Source organism: Arvicola amphibius, chromosome 10 (assembly GCF_903992535.2).
Source record: "Arvicola amphibius chromosome 10, mArvAmp1.2, whole genome shotgun sequence".
In the NCBI taxonomy this organism is placed as follows: Eukaryota; Metazoa; Chordata; class Mammalia; order Rodentia; family Cricetidae; genus Arvicola; species Arvicola amphibius.
In genome coordinates, this window is record NC_052056.1 from 93,090,191 (window position 1) to 93,099,360 (window position 9,170).

The 9,170-nt window shown below is 52.9% G+C and overlaps 1 protein-coding gene across 2 annotated transcripts; it reads right to left on the reverse strand.

The window, feature by feature from the left end:
- Window positions 1-353: 353 nt before the first annotated feature.
- On the reverse strand, window positions 354-2,064 carry Cldn4 (claudin 4). 2 transcript variants are annotated; one of them, XM_038345800.1, is made up of 2 exons: window positions 1,271-2,064; window positions 354-1,178 (listed from the first exon to the last, which is right to left on the reverse strand). In XM_038345800.1, the coding sequence occupies exons 1-2, from the start codon at window positions 1,897-1,899 to the stop codon at window positions 1,151-1,153; spliced, it is 657 nt and encodes a 218-aa protein (XP_038201728.1). In that variant the 5' UTR covers window positions 1,900-2,064; the 3' UTR covers window positions 354-1,150. The 2 variants fall into 2 exon arrangements, with proteins under 2 accessions (XP_038201728.1, XP_038201729.1); XM_038345801.1 differs by having other exon boundaries at window positions 1,266-2,064.
- Between the last annotated feature and the right edge of the window lie 7,106 nt (window positions 2,065-9,170).

A 9,170-nucleotide genomic window follows, 5' to 3' on the forward strand; every position in this document is an offset into this window, starting at 1 on the left:
TTTTTACCATTTTCTGATATCACTCTTTGAGACAGGGTCTCAAATAGACCAGACTAGCCTTGAACCTACTATGTAGTGGGGATTGACCTTCAAGTTCTGGTCCTCTTTGCTTCTGCACTTGATTTGGGGCTGACTATGGAACCCAGGGTTTCTGGCGCCAGGCACACTCTCTACCCACTGAATTTCAACTTCAGCCCTCAAAAATCACTTCAGCTTCTCACAACAAAGTCTCCCGTGGACCGCCGCCCCCATCCCTCCAGCCCTGTCCCATCCACAGAAAGAGAAGAGCCCAGACCTTTCCTGTACGCAGGTACCATTTATTGTAGAAAATAATAATAATTACAGCTGTGAATAGACCTTAAATTACAAAACAAGAAACCACAGAGAAGGCAGGGGAGTCCCGGGAGACTCCCCGCTGCCACGACATTGCCCCTCATATCTGCCCCAAACTGGCCAGCATCCTTGGAATTGACAAAGGCAGGGAATTCAGAGGGGCCATTCAAGACGCCCAGGGGAGCAGGGTATTTAGTAAGACAGTACCAGAAAGGGGTGGGGACAGCCTGGGCTGCTTCTAGGTCCCCAGCACCGGCACTCCCCAGACCAGTTTAATCCACCTCCACCCTTCCCTCAAACCCGTCTATCCACTCCACAGAACTCCATTACGAGGGTAGGTGGGTGGGTAAAAGCCCCGCTCACTGTCAGTCACTGGGGTTCCACGGCAGAACCCATTCGGCTCTCAACGGCACCCTCAGTCACAGTCACACATCACACCAAGGCTCCAGGTAGGATCAGGTGTGCTCAGAAACATGGGGCACAATGGCAAAAGTGGCGCCGGTGTAACAGATGTGTACAGAGAGCGTGAGCATAGAAAAGGGTCAGCGGAGGTGCCAGCATGAGCAGGACATCCACTGGAGGACCCAGAGTCACAGCTGAGCTATCCCGGCCAGCAGGACCCAGCGACCCCCCTCCACTGCGGTACACAGCAGTTTCTGCTTTCAACTCTGGATCCATGAGCAATTTGGATGTAGGCAGCCAGGAAGTATTTTTACATTCATCCTTGCCGGAGTAAGGAGCCTTGAGATGTGTCCAAGGGGTCAGATGGTTCCCCAAGCAGAAATTTAGCACAATCCGGGCTTGCTGTCCCCTGCAGTTAGTGTGGCCCACGGCAGGGCAGGTCCCTAGGGAAGTAAGGGGTATCACAGGTTGTTGTGAACTCAATCCGAGAAACATGATGAAGGTAACGGGGACATAGCAGAGTGGCCCACCTTACACGTAGTTGCTGGCGGGGGCAGAGCGGGCGGCGGAGTACTTGGCGGAGTAGGGCTTGTCGTTGCTGCGAGGTGGACAGTTGCAGCAGAGCAGGCCTCCTCCCAGGAGCAGCAGCCCAGAAGCCGCCCAGCCGATGTAAAGCGAGGCCCCCATCTCTCTTTTCTGCCCGGAAACCACCAAGGGGTTGTAGAAGTCGCGGATGACGTTGTGTGCGGTCCACGATATAGGCACCATAGCGAGCAAGGCTGCCACGATGAATACGGCGCCGGCTCCTATCATGGTCTTGGCCTTGGTGGTCTCGTCTTCCATGCAGTTGGTGCACTTGCCTCCAACCACTGAGAGAAGCATCCCCACGGCAGCCACGATGATGCAGACGACGATGAGGGCTCGGGCAGCTTGCAGGTCCTGCGGCAGGGCCAGCAGCGAGTCGTACACCTTGCACTGCATCTGCCCGGTGCTTTGCACCACGCAGTTCATCCACAGGCCCTCCCAGCTGGTCTGCGCCGTTACGATGTTGCTGCCGATGAAGGCGGTCACCCGCCACATGGGGAGCGCACAGCTCAGGATCGCGCCCAGCCAGCCCAGGACCGCCAAGGCGATTCCAAGCACCTGTAGTCCCATGGACGCCATCGCTCAGCCTCTGCAGGGGTCAAGGTTGGAGCTCACAAAAGTCTCTCTCTGGAAGGTATAGAAGTCCGAGGGCTGAGAAAACTTTTTCTGGTGAGCCTCAGGGACACGAAGCCAGTCAGGGGTGCCTGAGTCGGGTACACCAGCAACCAACACTGCAACTCCTTCCTGCCCGCACCTGCAACCAGCACAGAAGGCCACAGGTGCCGCAGTTAAAGCACCGTGGAGGAGGGGCGGAGGCAGAGGGAGGGGTTTCAGTCCCCAAGGCCTCCCTCGGGACCAGTTTCTCTGGATTCCTGAACCCGGGCCAACAAAGGCGTTCTGAGGCCCCAGTCCTGGGCCCCTGAGTCACCTGCTAGTATCACAGGAAACTATCATCTCCCCCAGCCCCCAGGCTCAGGCTGAGGTCAGTCGAGAGACAGACACTGAGTCACCAGCCAGAAGCACCTGGATGCTCACCAGGTGGGGACACACGGAGAAGCGAGCAGCCAAGCCTAGCTAGGGTTCGGAGCCAAACGGCGAGGGTCCCCAAGACTCATTTTGGGCTCCAGTGAGACAAGAAAATGGAGACCCTTCCCAGGGGACTCTGTGGTTAACGCCTGGGAACGTCCAAGAGAAACCCTGTCTTAATTAATGTTGTTTTTACCCTCTCAATTTTATCACCGCTATCACGGCTATTACTGTCATTAATATGCCAGCACCTGTACTTTGCCTCGACAGCACTTTCTTCCCATTAGCCAGAGGAAGTTGGTGTGGGGAAATGAGGACCTGCGGGGGTGAGGGTTGGGGACTCAGGAGCCAGATCACCGGCTGGGCTGCCGTTTCCCTCTCCTGTGACTTCCCCACCCAGCCGCACTGCCTCGGGGTTTAGAAGTGAGGCACTCTGGGCCAGGACAAGAGACACAAAAGGGCTGATGAGATGGCTTAGTGGGTAAAGGTGTTTGCTGCCAAGCCCCAAGCACCTGGGTTTGATCCCTGGGACCTGCGTGATAGGAGACACACACACACACATCCTCGGAAGCACAAATGCAATGAATAAATTAATGTAATTTAAAATTGGGGGTTCCATCCTGGGGCTCAGCCCGCTTGGCCAGAACTGGGTAAAGAAGAATTAAAAACCCCAACCAGGCTAAAGAAACAGGATTTACCCTGTAAACTGATGTTTACTCTTCCAAGACACAGGAACCATTCCCATAAAAACCAACCTGGGCACAAAGTCCCTGGAGACTTCAAAGAGAAAGAGGGGCAGACAGGAAGCTCAGTAGAGAAGGTGTAACAGGTGTGCTCCCTGGCACAGTTGTAGGGGGGTGTTTTATTGAGAAACACACACCCTCTCCGGGGAATTGTGCAAGGCAGTGGGGACTGGGTCAAAGAGGACATCTCAGGGAGGGGACAGCAAGGAGGTGGGGGGTCAGAGAGATGTTTTGTAAGACAAGGAATCTAGTTTGACCAGAGACTGGCCTTGGGGGGAAGGGGGCACAGAGGGGAAAGGTAGTCTCAAAAGTCCCCTCACCCCCACCCTGCTGGGTACAAGGGACAAAGATGAACAAATCTTTCTGTGGACAAGCTGAGAAAGGACCTAGTGTATCACAAAAGCATCTGGGAAATGCAGAAAAGGAGAAAGAGGGGCTCATAGTATGAGCAGTGGGTACCTGGAAGGGGGGTCACTGATGTAGCTCCCTCTAATCATAGGCAGATCTGGGCTCCTATCTGTCCTGACCTTGTGTGTGTGCCTCAAGTCTCTCTCTCTCTCTCTCTCTCTCTCTCTCTCTCTCTCTCTCTCTGTGTGTGTGTGTGTGTGTGTGTGTGTTTATTTCTTTTTCTTTTTTAAGAGATGGTCTTCTTCATTTCAGATTGACTGGAACTCTCTGCATAGCTAAGGCTGATCCTGAACATCTGATCCTCCTGCATTCACTTCCCAAGTGCCGGGATTATCTGTTTTAGATGGTGCTAGGGATGGAACCCAGGGCTCTGTGCAGGCTAGGCAAGCTCTCCAGGTCTCCAGCTCCAACTTTAAGTTCCTGTTCCTTCTGCCTCTGCTTCACAGGCGCTGGCATTCCCGGTGTGCACCACCACGGAGCCTGATTTACCTCTGTTTCTGTTGTTCTGTTGCAAGACAGCATCTCGGTACATCCAAGCTAGCCTAGACCCCTATGTAACACAGACTGGCCTCGAACTCGTGGTACTGCTCATGCATGTCTCTAGTCGGCTAGGGTTACAGGTGTGCACCACCACACCCCACTCATTTGCGTTTCTCTCCTCACCGTGCAGGGTAAACATCACAAGGACCATAGCTGCCTTAGATCCCTCCCTGCTCTCTCATGGTCCAATCTCCACATGCTATGCTCTGCCAACTGTGAGTCTAATTCCAACCCAAACAGACATAGTGTCTTTTTAAATACTTCCTTTTAGTCCCTGTATCTGAGCTTGGGGGTTTCAGGATGTAGCCCAGGTTGTCCCCAAATTCTCCAGGTGTCTTCCTCATCTTCCTGGTGCTGGGATTACAGGTGTGCACAACTGTACCCAACTGGTGAGGAATGCTTGAGTTTGAAAGAGGGCGATCTTCCATCTTCCATCAGACCTTGCGGTCCATGAGTGCTCAGGACTTGGAGTTCATTGGAAACTGATTCTGGGCTGCCTAATGAACCAAGGGTTAGAAGAACCAATGGAGCAGGATCCCCTCCATGCTACAAGGGGGAAATTATGGCCTTGGAGATTCACTTCCACCTCCTTTCTGACCTGGGGGGTGGGGGAAGTCCTGGAGCCTAGAGCAACTCACACAAGTGCTCAAACTAGGTGTGGCAGCAATCGCCTGAACCCTCTGCAAGGGGGTGGGGGGCGGAGGCAGAAGGACTATCTCAAGTTCAAGGCCAGCCTAGGGTACCAGGTAAACTCTGTTCCAAGAAATCAAGTTATCTGAGCGTGAGGGTAATTCCAGCACTGGGTAGACTGAGGCAGGATGAGACCAATTGTTGGGCATAACGGCATCACCAATACACCACGATTCCACTGTTGCCATATTTTCCCTATGCGGAGGCTCAGTGTGCCCATAAAGCCCACCACCGCGGCTTCTTCGCTGAGATAACCCTTTCGCTGGCAACAAATCTAAGACTAGCCTGGGATCATTTCAAGACTCTGTATCCTCCCCCCCCCAAAAAAAAGTGCTGGGGACGTGCCTCAGTTGGTATCACGCTCAAATAGTATGCATGAGCGCCTGGGGCAGGGAGGGGGTCCATCCATGGCACCACATAGACAAGCCACGGTGGTGCACACTTGCAACCCCAGAACTCCAAAAGCGGAAGCAAGAGAATCAGAAATTCAGGTCCAGTGCGGGGGGGGGGGGGGGGGGTGAGGGGGCACATGATACGGTGTTCAAAAAGCAACAAAAAAAGGCTGGCAGGGTGGTACATGCCTTTAACCTTAGCATTCAGGAACCTGAGGCAGAAGCAAGAAAAAGAAGGGAGAGGAGGGGAAGAGAGAGAAGAAAATGAGAGAAGAGAAAGAAAAAGAAAAGAGAAAAAATTAAAGATGGGCGTGGCGGTGCACACCTGTAACCCAGTACTCCGGAGGCAAAGGCGGGAGAATTGCGAGAAGGCAGAGAGCAGGCAGGTGGCTCCCTTAGGGAATCCTGTGCCAGCCAGAGGCAAGACCCTATCTCAAACACAAACATACAAAAGCAAGTTCTATACTCAGCAGCGGGGGCTTACACATAGTGGGTGTGTGGAGGGTGCACGAGTTCGGGGTGCAGGAGGCATCCGTTTCCTAAGAGGTGCCTTCCTGCACCTTGCCCAGGTGGGAACCACCCCAGCAACACAAACAAGGACGGTTTCTGCCTGGAGCACGCCTCCTCCGGACTTTCCATACAAGGCTCTGAAGACTTTCCAAAGGCTTCCGGCTAAATGGTAACAGAGATAAGCACCAGTCGTAACCAGAAGTGCTTTCTTGCCCAGAAGTGATCTCACACCAGACTCCCAGTCACTCTGCAAGACTGGGGGAGGGGGGCACTGGCGCTAATGAGTAAACTGAGGCCGGGAGAGAAGCAGGCGCTTGCCTTGTACAGATAGCGCTAGCCAGGTTTTCCCTCCCTGTGTTCCCTGCCCAGGTTGCCTGATAGGAAGCAGATGGCCAGTCAGCCAGGCCCCCAACCCCTACCATCCTGCCCTCCCTACTTCCGGATCTCACTAAATGAGGCTGGGAGAAGCAGGTGTGGGGGAGGGGAGCACGCAAGCCCTAAAACTTTCCACTTTCCGAGTGACTAAGGCGGTCAGCCAACCACACAGGAAGTTGGAAGAGGAGCGGAGGGAAAGAACAGGTGTTCACGGGTCCCAGAGGCAGAGGTGGTCCGCCGGGGAAGGCAGCTAGGCATGACAAAAGCGGTATCCTGGGAGGACATCCAGGTCCGACGAGGGGGCGGTGGGAGAGACTGAAGGACATTTGATGGCTAGCAGAGTCAGGTGGTGCTCTGGTCCACACACCCCACCTGCCATAATGCAAAACACCTGCAGGCCCAGGAAACCTCGCAGGCTCCCTGGGCAGTAAGACGAGGAAATCCACCTCTAGCCCTGTACCTGGCCCTGGCTCAGATTATAGACAAGCTCTTACTGCAAGCCCTGGGCATGTGTCTGCGATTTGTTTATAGACCATGGGATGCAGATTGGTGTGCGTGTGTGTGGTATGTATGCGTGTATGGTATGGTTTGTGTGTGTGCTGCGAGGCATAGTGTGTGTGTGGTGCATATGTATGGTATACTGTATGGTGTAGTATGTGTGTGTGTGGGTGTGTGTGTGAATCTCATTGATCCTAGAGCTCACCCCTTGGCCAGCCTGGGACCCTCCTGTCCCCACCTTCCCAAAGATACCCCAAGCTCAGCTCCTCTTGTTTGTACAGCAAACACTTTACCCACTGAGCCATCTGCTCAGCCCAAGAGTGACACTCTGGCTACCAGCCTAGGTAATGGCAGCCCTAACTAGCTAGGCACAGCCTCAAAACACCAAGGAAAGGGCCAAGAGTAAAGAGATGTAGTTAATGTAGCTGTTAGGAATTTTTCCTAACACGAGCTCTCTGCCGACACAAAAATCCCAATCAAACCAAATCACGACAAGCCAAATTAAAAATATCCAGGTTTAACGGGATTCCTGCACTCTCGAGTGGCCCCAAGGGGAAACCGGGAAGCTGTGAACAGGACCACCGTGGGAAGAGGAAAGAGACCACGAGGGTACCTTCTGGAGAAGCATTTTAAGTAGACTGGGAGGGTGGTCAAGATTTTAGCCGGCTCCTCCAAGATTTTGACACGCCTCCGGGGAGGGGTCAAGGCTTGGCAGGCACAGGGACAGGGCCTCCAAAGATGGAGGCCAGAGACTCGGACTTGGGACTTAGAGTAGCCACATGGTGAAGAGGAACAAAGAGGTCCCTGTGACAGCCCCATGCACACACCTGAAAGTCTACCCTTGGGGTCCAGGCAAGAGGTAGGCAGAGCCACCCTAGTCAAGGCCTGGTGCCACCCGTTCTGACCCATCATTGTCTCAACTCCAGATCTCTCCTATAAGCTGTCCCAACCCTGTGAAGTCCCTTTCCAGAGAAGGCAAACACCTCCTCTGCCTGGCACCGGGCTTCAGTCTTTTTCTTCCCACAATGTGAGATTCCTGGGAACTCCAATTCCTTGGGAGCCATTATCTCAACAGAGTGGCAGACAAAGGGGGAGACACGGGTGTCTCTAGAAAGCCCTCCTTCCTGCCAGCACGGTTACCCATGTCCTGTCGTTCTCACAGCAGAAGCTGTAATGTCTGTGCTGGTGGACACACACCATCCAAGCTGGTTTTTATCAGGGGAAACACCCTCCTCCAAGCCACCACCCCAGACACCGTGGATCATACCATAAACCACCCAACGCTCTCACCAGCCCTGTTAACACCACTGGGTCTTAAGGAAACAGACGTGAGCTTGAAACACTTCAAACCAAGAGGAGGAGAGAGGGCTGGTTAAAATCATTTCAGGGTAGTCTCAGCTATGCACCCTGATGGGCCGTGTAAACAGGTGGATAGGATAAAAAGCAGAAAAAAGAGATTCGATCCGTGTCAAGTTAATCTTCAAAGAGCTGACCTGAGCTTTGAGTTTAACTAGTGGAAGAATACTGGTGAGCGCTACGCGTAATTAAACAGTCCAGGCCAAACCAAAGTGGGGTCTGGTTGCTGAACCAAATACTGGGTGGGGGGGGGGAAGCACTTCTTGCCCGAGGGGACAAGCTGCTTTGATCTTCTGTGGTGTTTATTTGTTTATTTATTTATTAGGGGGTGTGTGTGTGTGTGTGTGTGTGTGTGTGTGTGTGTGTGTGTGTAGGTCACAGTACAATTTATTAGAGCCAGTTCTCTCCTTCCACCCACCACGTGGATCCCAGGGGTTGAACTCAAGTTCTCCGGCTTGGCAGCAAGCATCTTTCCCCACCGAGCCCTCTTGCTGCTTAGATGGCTGCTCTGCCCCAGGGAATAGTCTGAATATAGTGTATAATTGCCTTCATTAGGGGAGTGGACTGCCCGGAAAGGGTCTGTTGTTCCTGGAATCTAAGGGGCCTGCACGTGACAATGACTAGATACCTTCAGGTGCTTTGGGGTCACCTGGGACAGAATATTGTAAAAGCAGGACACCTGTTACACACTTATCTCGGGGGGCCCTTCTGCCCTGAAGGCTGATAAGATCCTGTACGTGTCATTGAACTCTAGGAGGACATTCCTTGAATGATTGACAAACCTACAAGCAGAGGTAGCAGCTGACCCCACAGTCAAGAAGACCGGCCCAAAATGAAGATGGTGGTGCCAGGCTTTTCTGTGTTTTAGTCACCTTGTGGGCCCGCATGGAGAGTCAGTGTTTGGGGACAAACAAAAGGGTTTTCTTCTTTTCGTTTGCTTTTGTTGGGACAGAGTCCTCCCGTCCTGCGTAGCTCAGGTTAGATTCAAACTTGCCTTAGTGCAGAGAGGGACCTGAACTCCCACTCCTCCTGCCTCCACCTCCCAAGTACTGGAATGAAAGGTCAGGTGTGGATAACTAAAACTGGCTCCAGTGACATAGAAATACAGGTAGACACACACATATATGTATATGTACATGCATTGCACGTGTGCACGTATGGAGAAGTCAGGAGTTGATGTCCTCAATCACTTCCGCCTTATTGTTTTGGTTATGTTTATTTATTTATTTGGTTGATACACACACACACACACACATACACACACACACACACACACACACATGTCACATGGTACATAGGGGAGTTCGAGAAC